This window comes from Thermobia domestica, chromosome 7 (assembly GCF_964235325.1).
Source record: "Thermobia domestica chromosome 7, izTheDome1.hap1.1, whole genome shotgun sequence".
Lineage (NCBI taxonomy): Eukaryota > Metazoa > Arthropoda > Insecta > Zygentoma > Lepismatidae > Thermobia > Thermobia domestica.
The window spans coordinates 132,393,787-132,418,387 of NC_137460.1; the positions used below are offsets into that span (position 1 = coordinate 132,393,787).

Genomic DNA, 24,601 nt, shown 5'->3' on the forward strand with positions numbered 1-24,601 from the left:
TTCCCAAGATCTTCAAATTCAAATATCCGGACCAAAATAATGGCACATAGGTAATATCCCCTCAATCGACTAATTTTAGAGCACTTTACTAAGTTTTGAAACTTCGTCATTACTCATAAAAAAGGGGCATTTGTTCTAAACACAAAGGCGAAATAGAAATAATCGTTATTAAGAAATAAAAATTAATAACAGGACCGCAAACACATCCAAATATCCCGAACTGACACTAGCACCAGTAATTGCACTAAATTAAAAAAAAATGTGACGAAACTAACAACGCAATACAACGCATTCTTTCATGACCAAGCTCCTTCGTGGCTAAGCGGTTAGTGTACGCGCCTTTGGCGTGAAAGACCCGGGTTCAATTCCCGGCAGGAGCTCATGTGATTCGGATTCCACGTTAATCATTAGGTCGTCTCATATAGCCTCGCTGCTAAATGCGACGTTAAACTCAAATCAACTCAAGTTTTCACGACTACGCTTTTACTGAAACTACAAGTGAAAATAACTTCTAATACAAATAGGAAGTCTACACCGTTAACTTCGGGAAGAGGCAATAGCGGAAGTTTAGAATTTACTGCTTTTCTTTGCAGCCCCCCACTCATTGTTGGATACATTTAGGGTAGGAGAAACAACACATTGATAGTTCTTTCTTTCTTTACCAGAGAACCAGAACATACATATACACATACACACAAGAAAAAAAAAAGAGAGAGAGAGAAACAATTGCAGTTATAAAACTCCAATCCCTCGGAATGTTCATTGAGGTCCGTGCACCTCTCCGAAAAGAGAAATCTGTGGGGTCGCAAATGTGCATTCAGTATCTGCTGTACTTCAAAGGAAACACTGAAGATGATTTTTTCTTTTTCTTTTTTTAAGAAAGAGGGAGAGAGAAAGATGAACGTATGATGTGACTTGTTTACTATTTCGGTGAACTATGCGCTTCTCCAGTTTTTCATAAAAGGCAAAGATAATTCTGCTGACCAGTTTTCAGTTATGGAAGGATATGCGGTGTTTTAAATTAGGGTTTTGGTTCCTGACCTCTCAGGGTAGAAAAACTTTATTTGAAGACATTTCTTCCTCTTCAAGGCGAATGGTCTGAACATTTTCAGCTTTATCAGAGGGGTTTTGGCGGCAATTATTTTTTTTCTTTTTTACAGCAAATAGCGGTACTTGAGGAGTAGCGATGGGCCCTGTCGTTTCTTTCTGTTTAGGTCAGAGATGTCATTCACCTACAAAACGGCTGCTAAAAATATTGAAAACAGCAATAAAAGGACACTCTCCCCACATAGCACACTACGTCCCTGGGATGTCCCATTTTGATCCCAATCATCCCATTCGGTTCCCGGGATTATCGGGACAATGAGAAGACATCCCATGGACGTCCTGAAGGATTCCCATGTAGGGTGTCCACGGGACGTCCCAGATGGGACAGAAGGTCCGAGGGAAAACAAATAGACATCCCTTCGTGGTCCCGTTGAATATCCCGTATCCCGGGATATTAGCAGACATCTGGATCTCCCGCGGATATCCTGTGGATGTCCCGGGAGCACATTCGGATATCCCGGGATGTCCCGTCGTCCGTTGCGGGCTCAGTCTCGGACATCCCGTGGACGTACTTGTGCTATGTGGGTCTCATGTCATTTTTTGTCCTTTTGCTGTCACTGAGTCACAAGCTTCAAACACATTTGGATTTTGATTTTAGTATTTTTCAACTGGTTTCAAAACTTTTAATTCAAAACGAACTTTTCTAGTGCTCTTTTCACCATTATCATAAAATTCACATCTTTTTTTTTTTTTTTGGTAGAAAAATGTAGGAAACATTATCCGCAACTTTATCCGCTATCTGCACAGAAAAGATATATATATCCGCATCCGCGCAGACCTCTAATTATGACGAACCGCAGGAAACAATGAACTCATTACACATCAATCACAAAAACAGTATTCCAACATTCAGAATATATTATTTACTAACCAAGAGTAAATTAGAGCAACACAAAAAAGTTTTATAAACGTAGAAATCCGAAATTTTTACTTACCAACAGCATGAGCCTTTTGCGTAAGATGAAAGCAATCATAAGAGAGGTATGTAAGATCAAGTTCTTGTTCCCCAGATGGAAGTACTTTCCTGGGAATTTGAGGGTTTGAACTGAAGGGCTGGTAAACCACTGTGAAATCATCTTTAATATCGTATCTTCCACTGTTAACCTACACAAACCAAATAAATAAATAATTTAAACAAAGCAAGTGTTGTTATACTCAAATTTGAATCTCATTACAATTTAACAAATAAATTAACCCCCTTTTGACGACTGTCGTGAATTCGCGAGATACTGCTATTGCGTCCTTCTGCGAGCCGGTGTGCACCGGTGGTTGCATATGCTGGTTACAGCAAATTCGAGACTACCCACTCAACGCATCGTTGCTCACTCTGTCATCCATTGGCGATTTTGTCTATTTCGGTGAGCTTAAGAGTTTTGGCGGTAACAGGAAACGTGTTTCTTCGTTTTTCCTGATTTCATATACAGTTTTATTGGAAAACAGTGCTTAGCGTATAAAAAAAAGTCTAACACTTACGATTGTTCCTAGGGTTCTGGAACGCAATGTAACTCATTTTGGATCAAATGATTCTCGAGAAAGTATAGTAATGTGGTTAGACACTTTTTGCAACATAATGGAAATACATATTAATAAAATACTTTTCACATATATTTCAGTTAATCCAATTTTAGTAACCTTAATTCATGTAGAATATATTACTGAATATTATTTTCAAACTATTTTGCGTAATTCCGGCGTTAAGGGGTGAAATAAATTTAGTTTCAATGAGAGTAACTACTTCATTTTAAAAGAAGCGTCTCAAAATAACTATACCCATTCATCACTCTAAACATGAATAGAACAACTTGGTATAATAATGAGTTATAATTACCAACAGATCAAGAGCAGCGTATTTCGTTAATTTTATCTTGAGTTTGGAAATGTGAACAAAGTTGTATAAAAACACATTTGGTATAAACATACAATAGTTTCCATACTAAATTTTTCAATTTTAAACTCGGTTTAACAATAATCTAGATCTTAGTACAACTATAGCGCAGTAGGAACTGTAGGTAAATATCCAATATATGCAAACATATCCGCGTTCTTTTGTTTTTTTTATGTAGCAATACTCCTTTTATGTTAGCGTCTTTGTTCTTTGTTGTATAATACCGCCTATTTTCCGGTAGGATGCAGGTGATATTCTTTTGCTGACGAAGATATCGGAAAAATTCTACGAATGCAAGTCTTTTGTTGGCAACCTTATTGTTAGGCTGAATGACCTTGAGTCTAGAGGACGGAGGTGTATTATATTGTTATCTGTTTTTGACGAAGATATCGGAAATATTTTAGGAATGTGACTCCTTTGTGGACAAAGATATCAGAAAGATGTAATAGTGGAGTGTGAGGAGATGCATGTATGTATTTTTAAGAACTGGTCTTTTGAAAGGTATATGCTCTTTTGTTTTTCAAAGAAATCGGAAAATGTTAGCTTGTATAACCTTGATGAATTTGTTGTGTTATGAATGAGCTTTTGAAAATACTTGTCTTTGAATGGTTTAGGTTTGTGTGTTGTATATCGCCCATTGTTAACAAAAGATGTCTGAAAAATGTTTCAGTGGAGATAAGGAAGGACAGATGTGTTATATTATGATCTTTTATTAGCGAAGATATCAGAAAAATCTTGGTAACGTAGGTCTTTTGTTAACGAACTTATTATTAGGGTCAATTACCTTGAGTGGAAAAGAGGTAGGATATAGGGTGTTATATTATCTTTTGTTGACAAAAATATCGGAAATACCTTAGGAATGTGGATCTTTTTCACAAAGGTACCGAAAACATGTTATACTGCTATAGGAGGGGATGCAGATGTGTGTTTAGAAGAACTCGTGGGAATAATTTTAGAAAATGCATGTCTTTGTTCTCTTGTTTTTACAGAAAATGTTGGCTTATATGAATTTAACAAAATTGTTAGGATAAGGACGTCTCTTTTTGTGACGTAAATCTTAAATATTGGATCTTGGTACAATTTCGTATATAGAATGGCTTTGGCTCTTATGAGAGGCGTAGGTGCTAGCGAGATGGAGAATGAGACTTTACACTATTCACCGAAGAAACAGAAAGCCGCGATTTCAGAATTTCCTGACTACTAAAAAGTTATTCATATATCTTCCGATGATGAAGTATATTAATCATCTTTTCATGAAGAAGTTCAGCGCGTAGAGACTCTTTCACCAACGGTGTTACCGTCACTACCTGTATTATCAAGAATGCTTTGAAGTTTAACTTGCACACATTCAAGTAATCAGGTGCATCCCGATTGCGTGAAAGAAGCAGTTTATTCATGGAAAACATAGTGAATTACTGTGTATGGAATGCGCTGAAGGATATATAAACCAGATGGGACACGACTGTTTGTATATAACACAAGAAGAATTGTAGTGTGCAGCGAAAGAAGTTATGTTGGATGTTGATGTCGAAAAAGATACTTTTATACGTATGTACAATTTCACTTTATTGAACTACTTAAACGAGATAACTTTCATACTACCTATATGAAATAACACGTTTTTGGAAGAGTTGATAGACATTCTTATGGATAAAAATGGAAAGAAATGTTACGGAAACTTGTGAATTTTCTTGTGTATATATATATTTTTTAAAAATGTATTGGAACATTAGTATTGGTGGTGGTCATTTTTATCTATACTCTGCAGAAGACAATATATGTGAATTTCTGTTTTAAAAAGTATAAATATATACTCACACCTAAATCCAGTATCATCTAAACAGTGTGTTTTAAATCTTCAACAGCAGTGTATGTATCTTCATAATGCTGTAGTCCATTTATCCAGTGATAAAACTCTTGTTGAATTGTTTGAAGAAATACATAGTTAAATCTGAATCACAAACTTTATAGTGACTGTTTAAAGCACACAGAAATTATTGGACACATTATTCTGTTTTTTCATATGTCAATTAGTATATTATTGACATATAAAGTATTAAAATTTCAGATAATGAATTTATTATTCGTGAATTTTGTTTAGTCGCGTATGATTATACTGTAAATTTACATTGTTTAGTGAAATCGCTGTTTGAGATAATAAATTATCTTTAGGGTATAAAAAACAAACTGTAAATAACTGCGTTTAGTGTAATAATAAGTTATGCTACGGATTAAGTTGGAATAATAAAAACGGGAATACTGTACCACACATACGTAACCTTGTATATCAAATATGTTCGCAAGATGCAGCTTTTTATTGTGAAGTGCAGCGAAATCTATTTGGAATATGAAACTATTTCTACTAAATAATGTTGATTGCAAAACAAAACAACGCTCACCATTAAATGAATTATGCTGTAATGTTATAAATGAATATTGTTCTTTGAGAAAAATCTGGTTGTGCATATCAGAACGTACAATAAATTAATTATTGGAGGAAGTACACAGGAGTGGATCCAGGGAGAGCGATCGGGGCAAAGCCCCCCAGAAGAGGAAACTTTCTTATTTTATGTATAAATAAAAACCAACACAGAGTTTGGAGCTCTTGAAAGTAGCTCTAAGTAGCAGTATTACAACCCACCGCCTCCTCCGGAAGTCCGTCCTGGATCCGCCCCTGGAAGTACAAGTGACCAACGTATTAACTAATGTAAAACTTCCTTTAATTTTATGCTTGATTAATTTTGTAGCTAAAACATGAATTTAAAAATTAAAATTTTACTCCTCTGAAAAAATCATGAAAATAAAATTTTATTCTACATAAATCTTTCTTTATTTTCTATTTAAAAATTTTTAATGTATATATACACCGGTACCGTGCCATGTGGGGGTGAGCGAGGCGACGGCCCCGGGCGCCGAAGTAATGAGGGCGCAAATTAGGGGATAAAAGTAAAACAGGAAAAATATTTAGAATATATATGGGGCGCCGTCGCATACTCTCGCCCCGGGCGTTGATTTTCCACGGCACGGCAGTGATATACACACTTATCATACGATTCATATGCATGTTGTATATAAAGAATCAATAGCAATACCCAGGACTTGCAAAGTAAATTGTCGTTATAATTAATTAATTCTGATTTATAACTTTTCACTATATAATACAAAAATGTAAACCACTTACTACTTCTTCCTCTGCTCTTTGATACTCTGCTACACTCCTAGTAACCTCCCTTTCATTCTCTTCAAATGTTCCGGGTCCTCGATATAAGCAGCCACAGTAAGCATATCGTGTAAAATAACAGACAAAAGGAGTATTTTTCATATGAACATTTGCTGTTATATCTGCAATACAAGAAAGCATATATTTTGGCAATTTTTAGAAATTCCGTTCACAAAAATATGGAATCAGTATATAAGAATGTTAAATGTGAACGTCAACAGTACACTCTTAAATAGGTGCAAAGAAAACACGGCTTCTACTGAGTTTGATCGATGACCTTAATAGTTGAATAACTGTTCAGTTTTTGTTGTGTCACTAGATGATGCTATTTTTTGTATAATTTTTGAACATCATGAGTGGCTTTACTTGAATTGCTATCAGGCTAAAATGTTGTAGTTTGCATTCGTAACATTAGGAGTTCTGGCCGCTAACGTCTTCCAACTTCCTGACTAGTAGGCCAGTATTCCTTTAGTAATGTACACTAACGAACGAACACATATTGATCCATAACTTCTGTTCACATGGTTCCGTGCCCATATATTGCTATAAAAACTCCAGTAGATGACACTAGTAAGCCGTGGCGCCAATCAGTAGATGCTCTGCGAGAGCCGTTACCACGAAACTATTGCGTTACTGAATGATAAGCTGCTACCCACAAGATACGGCCAAATGGGAGAGAGGTTGTTGTCAGTGCAATATTATCGTACAAAATGACTAATCTGTTGGAAGATGGAGAGAGATTCACCCAAATGATTATAATTGTAGCAGAATTGTTGGTCGGCTTCAGCAGTGGCCCAAATCTGTCTACAACATTGGGGGGACGGATAAGACCGTTCCTTTTTATATTTTTTTTAAAGCCATGTTCAAAATATTTATGAAGTTGAAAAACAATGCTATGGAGGATCAGGGGAGCAGAGTTGCTTTCAACATTGGGAGGCGGGCAGATTTGAGGCTTACTCTCGGGGAACATCAACTTCGTCTCACTTTCCTTTGTGGCAATCGGACTCAAATCATCACATTTCTCCCTAAAAAAAAAACACACATTTCAAATCCGATTACTAGGGTGACAGTCCCACTCAGTTCCAAGATTGGAGGGTACATGTCCCACTCATCCCTCCGGGATTTGCGCCACTGTTCTTGAGGCAGGCCCAAATGTCAAGGAGGTTGATGCATGATGGGCAAATCAAAGACCATCATTTCCAGACTTCCGAAAATGGTGATACAAGAGGATCAGTTCGCATGTGTATGGTGTAAATCGTGGAATGTGTAAAACAGTTTGAGAAAATCAGTATATAATCCAGTTGAGAAATTGAAATCAGTCTACTACTCCATCTCACATTGTGCATGCGTTTACTAGTGCTTTGCTGTCCATGTATACCTACAACCATTTCACGATGGCTGATGTGTTTGGTTGTATGCTTGGAAGCCAGTAAAGTATGCTCCATTATTCCCCGCCCCGTGTCACGTCAGATTACAGTGGTATGGAGTACATTGTAAGGAGGTCGACCCAATGTAATTGGTTTGTTAGATTGGGGTATAAGGAAGAAAACGAACTATTGTAATGCATTTAAATTTCAAAGTCCTTCCTCCTGAAATTGAACCTAGGACCCCTTATACCAAAAGCAAACTCATTAGGCAGTAGGCTATCGGAGAGAGCGTCCAATGTGATATTCTTAGATGATTCATTGTTTTGTGTAACAAGTGACTCTGGACATTATGTGGCGTGAAGAGAACGGAGAGTTGAATGCGAAATGTATGGGACCGGATTCTGGAGTCTCGGCGGTTATAATGAAAAGTGTTAAGAATACTGCTGCATATCTTTTACACATTGTCCGTTACTGAAGAAAGATATTGTACCGAGATTCTGAATGGATATCTTCATCCTTTCCGTGGCACGGAAGATGTTGTACCAATTGAGTGCTAGATAGGAGCAGGTATCATTTATGCATGTGTAAAGAACTATGAAGGATGCTCTTGTTTCGAGTCATTTACATTTTCCGTGCCCCATTAGTTTATAATTAGTTGTAGACTGAATATCCGTTTGGGTGATCCTGCGTAGATAACTTTACCAGTCTTTGTTTTTCCTTACGAGATAAGTAAACATACGTTATGTTTTTCTATGATACCTATATAATAAGATAGTGTACAGTAGTCACCTCAACTAATATATTTGTAATGATTAAGTTGTCATCTTTCTTTTGAATATACCTTGTGGTCCCCATACTATATGCCAGCTCTGGTAACATTTAAGACAAGAGAGAATGATATCATTGCAATCATGTGTGACGCTTAAACGTGACTTTTTTAAGGGAAAATTGAGAATAGTGCCACGAAGGAAAGAGAAATTTGGGGAAAGAGAGTATATAGAAAACCATTGATAGTGTGCTGTCAGAAGCATGCTATTTTTGAAAAGCTTCTGATATTTTTTTTCTGTATCCAAGAGTGCTGTACAAGACAGTGTGTGTGCTTTCAAAAATGTACAGTCTTCTTAACTTCCCCTACTAACTTGGATATTTAAGACATTACCCAGTGATAAATTGAAAATAGAACTCACTCAATACTTGAAATAGATCTACAGATGCTTGTTTCCTGTAACTGAAACCGTCTATTATTTTCAACAAATATTTTGACGAGAACTGGATACAATGTTGCGGTTGAAAAGGTGTGCACACGTTACATGTTATGATATTGATAACATGCATCAGTTTGTGCGTGAACTTTGTAAATGAGCCTTGATGTGGAGAAACCTTAATTATTTTCGTTGTATGAGTGATAATTAATGTAAACTTAATGACGATTACTAAGGAAGGCAAGTAACTCATTTTTAGTAACATTAAAACCAATATTTGCATTATGAATATCATAACGAATCTCTGTTCTTTATTTATATTAAGTGTATACCCGGATCGAAATTAGAAACGAAGACAGCTCAAAACCACGTTTAAATTTATGTGGAGAAGGAGAGATATGTCACGGGAATATTAGGGCCATCGAGACAAGAACTAATCACAAACATCATTGTGGTAGTCACAAGTGGAGGGTTTCTGTAGAAAGGGACACCAACATTACGATGATTTTGCCATTAGATGGTTAGAAACGTTTGTAAACTGAACTGGGTGGAACATGGCGAACGCCTTAGCGTAATACTGATAGTGTGACAATAGGGCAATACATGCTCCTCCAAGTACGTATAGTATTAAAACAACAGTTTTTTAAAATTATTTCATTCTAAAGTATTTTGGAAAATGAGTGTTTTAAAAACAAGAACTTTGATAACTTGGCATTTTTATATTATGGTAGTGCTGTTAGCATGCTTTGTTGCTTCAATGCATCGTTTGGTTACCCGAGAACATGAGAAAACGCTTAAGTATATGGTATTAGACCAACCTTCTCATTGATGGCAACGCACGCCCATACAGAACTACCCAAGTTACAAATATACTGGAGAATGGGGATATAAATCGTATGAATTGGCCAGTATATTCCTTAGATCTCAATCCCATCTATTATTCCTGAGAAGTTCCCGGAAGACGCGTGTCGCAGAGCAACCTACTACTCCGGATGCTCCAGATCTCGAAACTATCCTTGAGAAACAATAAAACAACGTAACATAGATTGATCTCCTGAACACTTTATCGGCATGCTCTGTTGTTCGAGATGGCTATTCGCTTTACTGCTGTTATCAAAATTCTCTTCACACGTTGGAAGTTGTATTTCATTTGTACGGTAATCAACTAGCCACCTTTTGACTGTAAAGCAGAACTCCCACAAGTTATGCGTCAGTATGTATGTGTTCACTAGTAATTGCCAAGCAGTATATATATATATATATATATATATATATATATATATATATATATATATATATATATATATATATAAATATATATATAACATTAGCCACTTCTCTTTCAAAATTCCAGACTAAGTATAGTAGTTTATTACTATGATTATTTTAGTATATACGGCGATTTCTTATAGCTACTACTAAAAATCTTATTTCTAATATATCCATAAGCTTGTCAATTAAACCTCCCAGTCAGCAATACTACAGCTAGAGGAAATTTTCTGCGAAATGTTTCCTTCCTTGGGAAACGAGTCTCTTTCCTTGTTCTCTGTTTCTTTCTGTCAGCCTATGTTGACAGCTAACGCCTTAATAAGAAGGAATTGGACAACAAGCTTCTTTTTCTTCAACATAATGATTGTATCAGATAAAAAGAAACGCTTTAAATTTTTCTACCTAAATTTCAAGACAAAATTTAGTATACCAATGACCCTTGTTAGACATTAGTGCTTACACTATGTTGAAAGTAAGCTTTAAAAAATCTTCACGTTTCACAATTCGTTACGATGATCTTTCCTATTTTTAAAGCAATTCTTGCTCTCTTTGATGAGTGTTTATGATCATGTACAGACCTCTGTAGTTTTTGAATTGGTAAAAAGACTAATTTGAAAGGGGGTTAGTTTCTAAGATGAGGCTTTATCATAGCTTATAGTCTTATTGATGGATATTTCTCACTTTCGTAGTAGGTGTTTAGGACTAAGGTGTATACTTTTAATAATTTGCGAGATTCAACTAACATCGCACACACATAAACATGTATACACCTATTAATAAACGTGCAGATTTTTGTACAAATTCCAATAATTACTTTGTTTGACGTCAAACTACACACTTTGCATTTCATTAACTTCTTGCTGATTCATTGAACAAAGGATTCAATAACCGACGCCTTCTATCAAAACTAGAGGAGATGACAATTCGAGGAGTAGTAGGCAAAGTCAAACTACGACGAGTATGTAAAAGAGACACCCACGATTCTCGGTTCTAAAATCAAAATTACCCACGTTTGTTAGGATAATATACGTATTAGCGCTTTCATGTATTGGCGAGAATAATGACATTATTGTCAAAAGACCGTCCGTACTCCGAATTGTTTAAGATGGATCACCACCCGGAAGTCAACATATATTTTATTTAGCTCATTCCCTTAATTACTGAGCAATGAAACCTTACATATTATAAATATTGTAATATAAGATAAGAGTTATGTTTCAGCTACAACACAAGACACTGATTAATTTGGTTGTCTCTTCGGATATCGTAAAAGATAACAAATAAAAGAAAATATTTTATTCGTTTTACAATGAGCACACAAGATGGCATATGCTGTTAGATCTTACTAGAAGTGCTCAGTTTTATGAAATGCTCATTTTCTGTGGAAACTATTTTAGAGTAATGATCTTATTACGAAATAGATATTTTATTTGATCGTTTTCCATGTTATGTTTCACATTTTATTTAAATTTTAATTTACATGTAAGGAAATAGATTTTGAGAAGAAACTTGCGCAGATCGTTATAATGCGTTGTTGCCAAATTTGTACACTTGCTGTGGTTCTCACAATACGAAGATTCCTGGATTCTAGCGTTGCAGTTCGAGAAGCGGAATTGCGGTAAGGTCGAAAACTAATTTCTCGAATAAGTATCCAAGCAGAATTCCATCATTACTTCCTTTATTATCTGACAGTAAACATTCGGCGCTGTCTGGCAACGCCGTACTATTCAAGCAGCGTTTAGCATAGCACCGAGGACACTTAGTGATCCACCTTAACGCCGTAAAATTTATTTGATTTTCATTACATCTACGCCGAGCTTCAATTCAAGTCGTCTGGCCGTCTGATACCTAGACGTCTTGTAGCTTAAGGAAAACAACAACACACGAGATATTCATCGATGAAAAATCGCCGAAGGTTCCAGGCAAGTGAAATATAAATTTTTGCCTTTCTCAAGTATATCCTTATTCAACTCTACCTTCTTTTCACCCTTTCACATCATAATTTGTTTCCAATTAGAGGGTGTTCTATTTCATTTGAGAAACAACTCCGATCCCAAACTCATTACTTCTGCTCTAGTTTATAAAATCGTAGGATAGCTTGTCAGTTCTAAATCCCGAGTTCTTTATTTTAATTTTGTTTCTTTGAGCTAAAAGAAGTAACGAAACTATACTGCACAATAGTATATATTCAACTTTTTAAAGGGCCTATTCGATTTGCCATAAGGACTAGACTGTGTCATGCGATTAGGTCGAAAGTCAAGTTGTCTTCTAAATCAAGTCTTTAGATTCCAATTTCAGATGTGAGATATTTCAAGCACGTAACCTCTGCATAGATCGCCCTGGGTAATTCGCAGAAAATCCATATACTTTACGACTATTATTGATTTTACTCAAACAACTTGACTTTTGATAATGTTTTATCCATATTTACGTTACGTGCTATACATCGTTTTTCATCTCTTCATTGTCTTTGAAATAAGCTTTCAATTAGCCAACTCCTTATTATAGTTTTTGAGATATGTGGACGACCTCATTTTATTCATTTATTTTCCATTGACATTAATGTTAATGTTTCATCAGATATATTCCATCCATTTTAGGGCAATTTTCTTTGGAATGTAGACTCTACATAGTCTCTTGTTATATTTAAGCTGTATTTCAGCCATCTCACTCTTTTTGTTTTTAGAAATAAGTGAAGGAATTATTTGTTTTCCATTGACATTAATGTTAATGTTTCATGCTTTTTGGCTATGTTCCATCCATTTTAGGACAATTTGATTTTGGAATATAGAATCTATATAGTCTCTTTCTACATTTGAGCTGAATTTCAGCCATTTCCCCCAAAGTCTCTTTACATCATTGCTATCGGATAGGCCCTTTAAAATCAGATTTACACTAAAGAGGTGTTCTTGATTTCCCGGAATTTATTCTGAATCATCAGATTTTGTCCCTTCCTTCCGATATCCGTTAAAAGAAGAACCGTAACACTAAGTTGCAAGTGATAAAGTACTTAGGTCTTATTTTAATAATATCCGGGAAGTAAAGAAGGTGGGTAAACTTATTTGCTAAATTAACTAAGATACTCACTGACCACCGATAGAAGATTGACGAACGTTCTAGGTAGATTGTCCTGTAAATAGTCCAGCAGCTGAATTAGCTTCTTTTTGTGTCGCTTTGCTGAATATTCTGTTTGGTTGTAGCATCTCCTCGAACATATATCGTTGTGGCCTATCAAGACTGTTAGCATCTATAGGAAATAATCAATGAAGAATTGTCATAAACTTAATGAAAAGTGCAAAATGTATACAACTCTATAAACATAAACGTTTTAATATTTAGAATATAATAGTCGACGAAATATTAAATGAGGGAATCAATTTTCTGACTGTCAGATCGTTACTTATGCACTCGTGGTATTACTTTATTAAAAGGTCTGGCAAGAAGTGATACATACCATTTTAGCAAAGAAAATTGCACTAACATTTTTCTTCCGAAGTTCTAAAACAGATCAACATATTTTGAGATAACTACAGTGAGACCTCTGAATAACAGATTAGAAATGATTATTTGTCCCTAAACAACAGGTGTCTCTTACAGGGATGTTACACAAAGTTCGATTACTCACACTGGTGCGGTAGCTGTATTCAGTACACAGTAAATATATTAGTTAAAAACGTGAAGTTAGGCTAATACTGTATAGAATACTATACTGAGTATTGGAATTCCTGTGGAGGCGAGGTGAATATCTACTTCTATAAGGAAACATTAGAGAATAGTTAGGGGAGGGGATATAAAGGATCCAGAATTTACTGCATATGTGGTAATTTTCTTCTCATTACATGCCCCTCTCTGTAAAAAGAAAAATATATTCACACACAGGCTGTGCTAAAAGTAAAAAAGAATAGTAAGTAAAAGAATATGGAATATTATTATTAAATACTAAAATGTATTGTGGACAGAAAAAAACAATTTCAAGTTCAGCTTGCAACTGTTCTGTGTGATGATTGACAAGGGATAATTAACTTATGAGAAAAACATTTTGTGCGGAAGGTATTTTCCGTGCTACGTATGTATGAACTGAGAAAAATTGAAGACGTCGGTGCAAGAAGGGGGCAGGTCCACTTTTTTTCCAGATTTTGTATTTTACACAGAAGTATATGAAGAAAAATATTCTCTTTCGGTCTGTACAAGAACGGTACAGCTCCAACCAATATTGCATAAGATATTAAGGGAAAGGAGGTGTAACAGGCTACGTATCGGGGGTAGAACGATACCCGGTCATTCCTGAAAACTTTTAAAGAGTGGATCTGCTTTAAAAAGTTCTTGCACCGAGCTCTTCAATTCCTGTCTGTTATGAGGAGGTCATTAAAACGAGGAAGAAAACAAAATGTCTGTATTCCTTAAAAAAAAAAAATATGGTTCTATCTCGTAAGAATACATGTATTTTTCACGGGATAAAAGAATCTGTTCATATTATGGAGGTGTCCATTATTGACAGCTGTTCGATAAAGGAACTTTATTTATATGATATATTATTTATCTGGTTGTGCTTTAAACTACACCTAGTACAAGAATTTCCAACTTTAAAAAATATATACGAGGGCTATCCAGAAAGTAGATTACGTTTTGGAATAAAAAATCAACAAAGTATAGGAAACAAATTTTATTATATACAGATGAAAGCCACACACAAATACTACTTTTCGACATAGTCACCATTCAAATTAAGGCATTTATCGTAGCGATGTACGAGCTTGGAAATTCCTTCGTCGAAAAATTCGGCCGCCTGCGACTTCAACCACTTCGTTACCTCTTCTTGCAGCTGTTCGTCGTCATCAAAACGCTGCATAGCCAGCCACTTCTTCATTGCTGGGAATAGGTGGAAGTCGCTCGGTGCCAGGTCGGGACTGTACGGCGGATGAGGAAACAACTCCCACTGAAAAGATTCAAGAACTTCACGCGTGACATTTGCCGTGTGGGGCCGGGCGTTGTCGTGAATCAACAAGATCTTAGAGCTCAACATTCCTCTGCGCTTGTTTTGAATTGCTCTTCTGAGGTTTTGCAGAGTTTGGCAATACCTTTGAGCGTATATTGTAGTGCCTCTTTCCAGGAAGTCCACCAAAATCACACCTTTTCTGTCCCAAAAAACAGTCGCCATCATCTTCCTTGCCGACATTGCTTGCATGCATTTCTTGGGTTTTTGGGGAGAACCTGTGTGCCCCCACTGCATTGATTGCAATTTCGTTTCACAGTTCACGTGTTTCACCCATGTTTCGTCACCAGTAACGATGCGATCGAGTAAAGAGTCACCATCCTTATTGTAGGCGTCCAAAAAGTGCAACGCTGCAGCCATTCGCTGATTTTTGTGGTCCTCTGTCAAGATTTTTGGAATCCATCTTGCACAAAACTTGTGGTAACTAAGCTTTTCGCTGATGATTTCGTGCAACAAACTTCGCGAAATTTGTGGAAAACTCAAAGAAAGTTCCGTTATTGTGAACTTTCGATTTTCACGGACTTTAACATCGACTTTTTCGACAAGTTCGGCAGTCACTTTGCTGGGTCTCCCACTTCGATCTTCGTCGTGAACATTGGTTCGGCCATTTTTAAATCTTATGACCCACTGTCGCACTCCACCTTCAGTGATAATGTTGTCCCCATACACTTCACACAGCTGCCGATAGATTTCTATCGGTTTACAGTTTTTTGCTGTCAGAAACCTTATTACTGCACGCACCTCGCAGCTCGCGGGATTTTCAATTAACGCAGACATTTCAAACCGTCACAGTATCTTAACGGAGCACAGCACGAACCTCTCACTAGCACGGCTAGATGCCGGCTGAGCTGCGCAACGCTCTGACCCCAAGATGGCCGCGCTAGCCCTGCCCCTAGCGGACACAGACGAAAACGTAATCTACTTTCTGGATAGCCCTCGTATATATATTTACAGACCACAAAAAGTAGTGAAAATTACATATAAGTACAAAAAGTATTTTTAAAATGCCTTTTGTATTAATATCTAAACAACTGTGAACATAAAGACAGTGTCGGGTCGTGACTGAATTTTCCGGGGATTCCAAAAAGAAGAGTAAAATTCGATTGACTTGTTTGAGTTTAACGTGCCATTTTAGCACCGACACTGTATGAGACGTGGATCTACAGTTCACGGTAGATTCGGGACTACCGTAATTCCATCAAATTTTAAGTTTCTTAATCCGAGAATCAAACCGGGATTCCGTGCACCAAAAGCACGCACTACTTACTACATCAACGGGAAAGCTTTTTAATATTCGAATAGTAGTAAATTGAATATTTTTTATAAATTCGCTTAGGAAAGTTTCGCAAAAGAACAGAATGGATCATCACAGGAGTTTGAAACTTAGCGCGAGTTTAAACATGTCCAAACCTGCACTGTAGAAGCTCTAGTCATTGTCTTAGTATCAGTTGATTTTCAGCTGTGTTACTGAAAAAAGGTGGAGATGTCATGGTCAAAAACTGATATTGGGCAATTTTGCGCTACAATTTTGCACATGGTTTAAGTCTTGATCAGTGTTTAGAAGAAATGACGCCTGTGGTTCAAGAGGATTATCCTTATCGTAGAACGATATTTAGGTGGTACCGAGAGTTTCAAAAAGGAAATTTCAGCCTTGAGGACGCTCCAAGGTCAGGTCGGCTATCTTCTTCTGTGACAGAACAAAACATTGCTGCAGTAAGAAAAATGCTTGAGACAGATAGACGGGTTAATACCACCAAATAGAGGTATGCTTGGGCATTAATGCACCAGCAGTTCGTGCTATTCTTCGCAATCACCTTCGAGTTGGAAAGCTTTGCACCATTTGGATACCAAATGACTTGACCGAGGAGCAGATGGCACACCGTACTTCATGGTGCCGTGAAATGGTGAAAAATTTAAATTTGGAAAATCTTCCTCTGTGAATAGTATTGTGACAGGTAACGAAACTTGGCTGTATTACTATGACGTCCCGACCAAGGCTCGAAACAAAATGTGGGTGTTCGAAGATGAAGAGACCCCCCGTGGCTATGCGAGAGTCCACATCAGTGAAGAAGAGAATGGTGGCGTTATTTTTTAGTGTGTGTGGAACTGTCGAGCAAGTTGTCTTAGAAACACAGAAGACAGTAACAGGAAAGTGGTATACCGAGGAATGTCTGCCTAAAGCTCTTACACCTCTCAAATAGTTGCGCCCAAACTCAAGAATGGACACATGGTTTCTTCACCACGATAACGCTCCAACGCACCGTTCCAAAGTTTGCTAAGAGTATTTGGCCAGCACTGGACTAAAACTGTTAGAACACCCTCCGTACAGTCCAGATCTCGCTCTCTGTGACTTCGTGCTGTTCCCCCATGTGAAGACCAAACTGAAAGGAAGGCGTTTTACAAGCGATGACGCCCTACTCAGGGCATGGGATGATGAGTGTGCCCAGATCTCTGTCGAAAGATGGCCGAGTTTCTTCGACGACTGGCTTCGAAGAATGGAAAAATATGTAATGTGTGGTGGAAAGTACTTTGAAAAAGTATAAGAAATAAGGTCGCATTGTAAAGCTTTCCTAGTGCCCTTTGTATGTACGCATAGAACAAAAATAACTATGATTTCTGAAATATTTTAGGGTCCTGCAACACGGAAACACATAATGAGTTTACACTACTAGCTTATTATCTTTCTGTATAAAGGAAATACTGAGTGACTGATCAACGCCTAGGCCAAAGCTCTTAAAACTAGAATATTGAAATTTTGGCAGTGCATAAGATTGTAACGAACGGTACCACTAAAGAATGATTTTTTAAAAAGAAATCAACGGTGAAGGAAGGGGAAAATGGCAATTATTATAGTAAAATGTTCATATCTTCGAATCTCTGAGTAGAGACATGAAATTTGGAATATAGATTTCCCGTTTAAAATAATTCGACATGTTTTCAGCGCTTTTTTATATTTCCCTTACAACGGAAAAAAAGGCGGGTAAAAAAGATGGTGGAGCTAGCAATTGTTAAAGTAAGATGGCAACATCTCGAAATCCCTTTATGTTAGAGACATGAAAATTGTTTTGATTTTTAATTTACGATAATAAAGAACGTGTTCAACGTTTTTTAGATGTTCTTCTTAGGAAGAAAGAGAGAAAGGTGGGATTTGCAATTGTTATAATAAAATGGTCATATCTCTAAATCCTTTAAGACTAGAAACATGTTAGGGATATGCAACTTGGTATATGAACTTCTTATTCCAAATAAGTGGGCGTATTCCACAGCGTTTCCGGAAATTCCATCTTTCACGAGAGGAGGAGAGTTTTTAATTTGTTCCCTCAACGTATAAAAAATAACTTAGGGGTTGTCAATCTCATCATCATGGGAAAACGGGCCAACCATTTGAAATGAATTTTTGAACACAAGTTACCATTTCAACCGACATGAATACACTTTGATTCAAATGCGCATTCTAAAGGAGAAAACAATGTTTATATTTTTTTTACAAAAAATAATCTCATAAATGTATTCTTGTGCAGGAAGAACATAAACAAATCCTGAAATATGATATATGATACCAGTTCGTAGGCCGAGCAAATTTGGGACGTGCGGGCGGCGTCTCGAAGACTAGTTATAATGTATTATAGGGAGCTAGCTTTAATGCGAGGCTGAGGAATTCAGAGTTGATTGGCAGGTTCCCCACCCCGTCGCCAAGAAACGGTCACTCGACGGTCCTGGGCGGGGTTGCCAGTGCGTTGTCAAAAAATTCAGCTAATACTCACTTAATTCAAAGAGTTTATGCAATTATGCAATCCCTATCAAAGATCCCTGTATACGTGGACACACGCAAATTAGGCTGTGATAACAAATGCTTCAGTTTTTGTCCTTTGCTTCTTCGTCACACTGCACTATGGCTTTCCTTATTACTTCTCTAGCTTCGCTGTGTATAGTTTGCCCTCTCTTACGCTGTGAAGCCATTGTCAAATGAATAATAAGCAACAAAACCGCAACCACAACAGCACACAACAAATAACCAACTCACACTAACTCTTCAGAATGACATTCATGTGACAAATTTTTAACCCTGGCAACGCTGACATATAGAAGGAGGGCAAGGGAGTATTGCAAGAGTCAGGCAGAAAAATTGTTGAAATTTTCCCCCTTTACCTCAGTCCCCGCTGGTAAACAAGCTAGCTCCCTATAATACTGTCATCATTATACTTTATTGTACCCAGTTCCCAATTAAACTGTACGTCCATGTCTCATGTATCCTCGCTGCTGAAAGGGACGATAAACTTAAATCAACCAAATAGCCAATATTAAACTCGCTTCAGTCGCTTGATGTGTCTCCACCATGAAATGGTTATGGGGAGCCAGGAGTTGAAGTTGTTAATCTGAGGGCCTGTTTCACAACATTTACTTGTTTGGAAGCTCATTCTACAAACCGTAAAGTATTAGATTACTATTACCTTTTATGAAACAACTTGCTACGTTCCAAATATTCCCATTATGGTATTAAGCAGTCATGGTTCCATTCTTGCAATTCTTCAAACTTAATTATTTCAAAATAGGACAAGACGTCAAAATGGACGTAACCATATTTACCGTAGATTTGAACATTAATGTTTGTGCATTTCTACAGTAATATATTGTTATGATTTAATTGCAACATAAACTGTATTGTTTCAGTAAAAATGGATAATGCTGACACAGCATGTACAGTGCTGTTCAGAGGACAAGTAAAAACTTAGAACTTTTAATGAAGACGATTTTAACCTACCATATAGAGAGAGGGTCGAAGATTTGGGGACAACAACTAGTATTGATAATACTGTATACAAATATAGTAGTAATTGCAGCACCTGGCCGAAATTTTGTGCCCCTGCCCAGGGGTGCATAGGACAACCGCTCTAAATTTTGTCATGGGTACATTGGCCCACCCTTAAATTTTGGCAGGGGTAAGTAGGACCAGCTCTTAAATTTGGGAATTGCCAAATTTAAAAATTTGGTATGGTAGTATAGGAGCAGAGTATGCACCTCTGTAAGTTTTGGTGGCCCATCAACCCTGGCCTCTGGACCATGGTAACGATATAAGGTAATAAGACATCATCAAAGACAATAACATAGGTCTAAGGTAATAAGACTTCATCAAGGAGAATAACGTAGATAGGTCAAAAAGCTCCGAAATTTATATTTTTGATAATTTTATACCCATCAAAGGGAACGAGGTCCTATACGGTCCTCCTGAGATAGGTCAAGGTACTCGAGGTGACCGTGGGTGGTCCTATGCATTTCTGGTCCATGTCCTTTGAGCAGGAGCCATGGCACCATTACCCATTACTACTACTGTAGTATGTCCTACTTGTAAATAAACGAAGAAACATTTCACTTCAAATCATGGTCATAAATTTAATTAAAGAAAATTGAATGTCACGTCATTCGATATTACCTTCCAATCCTTATAAAAATCGATACGAGGGTCATTCCGAATGCGGCTCACAAGCATGGTTGCCTGCGATACTATATCTCCGTCCAGTGATGCTGGTATTGCCACATTCAATTGCGACGCCTTTTGAAAGAAGGTAGAATCTCCGGTTGAGAAGCCCACCAGCTCTGGATTAAATTCTTTCAACAAATTAGGCAAAGTCACATATTCTCTCCAGGTAGCTTGTCCTCCTATTAATGCAGATAAAGAAAACATATTGTTTCGTAGAATAACGACATAATAGCTATACTCTTTTATAAACAGAAATTAGTACACACACAATGATGTTCCAAAACAACCTGCATCTTTTTTAATATTTTAGAAAATATCGCGTCAAATAAGAATGTTTATACCTCTTTTTTTGGAAACTCTTTAAACAAATATACACTTGTATAGCATCAGCTTCCTGCAGATCTGATAATAAGGCTGGCCGCATGCTAAGGGAGCAAACGGGTAGAAGCAAGTATTGAGAATCAATTTTGCCTGAGCAATTTAGCTCTTTGCTTCCTCAGTGTGCGCAGAAGATTCACATCCACAGCGCATATTGACTCAAATTACATAGAAAACCATCAGATCACTTTGAGTGTTTGTAGTGAGTACATGAGTGTCGAAGAGAGATAAATGTATCCACAAGTTTGTAACAGTTCATCCAAATCATAGATTCAAACCTGATAGAAAGTAGGCTATTGAGTTCGCCCTATTAATGACAAGTTTCAATGTACGTTCGTTTATAGCACATCTATGGAGAACTGATCTCAGACAAACCTTAATGGAGCTAAAATGACGTGTAACACTATAACGTCACTCCACAGTTCGATTTATTTAAGCTTTATCATAGTATATTCATATAAAATACTGTTGCTAATAACTACGATAATTACTCAAGGATTACACACTAGTTTTGATCACTTAGAGGCACTATATTTAAAATAATTATAAATTGCTTCACATCAATTCAGTACACTTCTATATTACATGTCGACGGAACTGTTACCATAGCAACTGGATTACGACGTATAAGCAAACATCTACCTCTAGCGGCAGCAAAAGAAAACATTTACAAATTGAGATTATTCATGACATTTTTATATTCTTCTTCTCCTAATTCGTAGCTTTTGCTATATAAAGCAGTGTTCTTGCCCAACATATTAAATAAAGACAGGAATTTTAAGAATGATCCCAAAAAGTAGATCAAAAGATTGGGATTGGCCAAGAATTTTAGGAATGATTCCAAAAAAATGCATCAAAAGATTGCGATCTTGATCGACAATTGGTTTTTGAATCAGGGGCCAGAAAAGTTTTGAACGGGCCCTAAAACGAGTTTTCATATTTTCTACAGAATAAGCACATTATACTGTTAAGTGATAGTTTGGGTTTGGCTAAACTTTCTGCAGATATAAGCAGTACAAGAATATTTTTGATTGAAATATATTGGATCTTTTGATCCAATAAAAGTAATAAATACATGTTATTGTTGTAACATTTGCTTCCTATTGTTTCCTTCCTTAGTGTGCGGCCAGCCGTTAAAACGTTGCCTGTAAAAGCAGTAGTTGCAATATCAAAGGAATGCATTCGCAAATTAGGTAAAAATCACATATTCTCGCTGCGTCGTAAAGTTTTCGAGTTGCTTTCGAGTTTCATTTCAATAATTAGAAAATACAGAAGTGAAACATATTATCTATTGATATATATTGATTTCAAGTTACATTCGCAATTGTTACTGTAATATTTATCAACAACTATTCACTTACAAACATTATGAACAATTGATGCTTAACGTAAGTTCAAAAGTTACTTCTGCAAAATCTTGTTTAATAACATTAGTAAAATGAAATATAAGCAGCATATACTGAAGATATAAGCAGGGCCGTGCCGTGGAAAATCAGTGCCCGGGGAGAGAGTATACGACGGCGCCCCCAAACATATATTCCAAGCCATTTTTTCTATCTTTTTTTTTCCTTTTTTCTCCCGAATTCTTCGCCCCCTTACTTCCGCGCCCAGGCCGTCGCCCCGCTCACCCCCCACGGCACGGCCCTGGATATAAGATATATTTTAGCACTGTAATCAAGTACGCGTTTGATCCATTTCATTTAAGAAATAATAATAATAAAAATATTGTATTCTCCAGGCAGGTCCGTAACTTGTGAAGGGTTAGGAGGGGGGCAACTGCCTCCAGGGAAGCTCCCCGTCGTTCGAGGAGGGTCCACTTTAAGACAAAATTTTCTTACTCCATATACGATACGAGCATGAAATTATAAATGCACACAAAAGGTAAATAAAACAAAAATGAGTCGTGGGCCCATTTCAGTAAAAAATGTCTACTATTAGGGGCCCTAGATATAATATTTATTCATGTGGCTGTGAGATTTGTCAATATTGTCTCGTAAATTAATTTGCCATGTATGGAACGGGCCCAGGGGCGTAACTAACGGCCCCGCAGACCTTGACGTGCGGAAGGGCCCACAGGCTCCAGAGGCCCACAAAGAGTAAGAGAAAGATGGGAAGAAGGGTTCCAAACAACTTTTTCTAGGGGGCCCAAATACTAATGATTGCCCCTACAGAAAAGAACCTTAGTTATGCTGTCACCAGACATATTTGTAATAAAGTAAGACAATACATATCAGTGATGGAACGAGTCATGGGTCACCGGGTCAGGACTTTTGTCTGGGTCATCCAGGTTTGAGTCTCGCCCCTCCGATCTGACTCGATTTGGACGGGAGCAGGTGTACGCAGTTCAAACAACATTCATTTATTTGATTCCTAGTGTAACATTTCTTAATAAAGGTATTATGTCTTGTATTCACATATTCATGTTTATTCATCTTACCATATTGAAAAATAATATAGCGATTTTTAAACATAGACTACACAAAAAGATTTAACAAAACACTGTTTGGGTTCAGCATTATTATTTTTTTTTATATATTCTCAGCGACAAGTTTTACAAATTCATTTGATTATACTTTGAGAATTTTTTATAGGAAATACATGTACCGGTATCTTATCTTTTCTGTGATTCTCCCGCGTTTATACTCGGGTGATTCTTCTAGTTATCTTTCAGTACAATGTGTTAACGCATACAAACGCAAAAAAGTTAGGAAGATAATTAGACCTATATACTTAACTTAATAAAAAGGTAGAGAGAGATAGATAGATAGAGAGAAAGACAGAGGAGAGAATCGTTTCGTTAGAATTAAATTACCAGCCTTACACATGCTACACATGTGTATGACGGTGTTTTGTCGTCTCCTAGTTATACCGAGTCTGTCAGGGTGATACTGAATCACTCCGAGTCATGGGTCTCTTCGGGTTATGATTCTGTCCGGATCACCGAATGAGATCGGGTCAAGGATCATGAAGTTCGTGATCCGTTACATCGCTTTCGGGCCGCGGTGGCTCAGTGGTAGAGAGTTGACCTCTAGTGCTTGGGTGATAGTTCGATCGCAGCTCGTGCCAAGTGAACTTTGTGGTGGTCAAACATCGTCTGCGTGGGTTTCCTCGGGATTCTCCCGTTTCCTCCCACTTTCTTTATTACACCATTTCATTCATTTCTCATCATTACCGACTCATTTAGCCTAGCCGGCATAATCGTGGGACGTAAAACTCAAAGATTTCATTTCATTTCATTTCCGTTCCATCTCTTTAATTCTTATAGAATGATTTAAAAAAGACTCGGGCCAAGTACATTTTAAACAACACTTCTTTTGCTGTCGTGAAAATAACTAGAATTTAATTGTATGCAAAATCACAAGACTCATATATATATATATATGTATGTATGTATGTATGTATGTATTGCAATACGTGTTTGCTGTTTATCAACGGGTTCTTCTTCTCTTCCTTCCCACATTTCCATTATTTGCATACAAGAGTGTAAAACAAATGAGTCAAACACTGTACGGTGTGGGTTTGTTTCTTAAAATGAATTTTTGAGATATGCATCAACACTGTCTTGCGCTAAAGATGAAAGTTTCATTTTTACTCAAGCACTTCACAATCATTCTTTGTGGTTAAAAACTAGATGGTTGCATAAACACGATCTAATTCAGCTACCGGGCCCATTAGATGGAGCATATGCTGGTAATTCTTAA

At 37.0% G+C, this 24,601-nt stretch overlaps 1 protein-coding gene across 1 annotated transcript in view; it reads right to left on the reverse strand.

Annotated features, from left to right (window-relative positions):
- LOC145689339 (phospholipase B1, membrane-associated-like) overlaps positions 1–24,366 on the reverse strand; it is a 29,033-nt gene extending 4,667 nt beyond the window's left edge. Inside the window, exons 1-5 of the mRNA XM_081763485.1 lie at positions 24,315–24,366; positions 20,475–20,701; positions 13,138–13,297; positions 6,174–6,334; positions 2,043–2,211 (exon numbers count right to left, since the gene is read on the reverse strand). Coding sequence (XP_081619611.1) covers positions 2,043–2,211; positions 6,174–6,334; positions 13,138–13,297; positions 20,475–20,701; positions 24,315–24,366 — 769 coding nt within the window. The remainder of the gene's footprint in view (positions 1–2,042; positions 2,212–6,173; positions 6,335–13,137; positions 13,298–20,474; positions 20,702–24,314) is intronic.
- Positions 24,367–24,601: the final 235 nt, after the last annotated feature.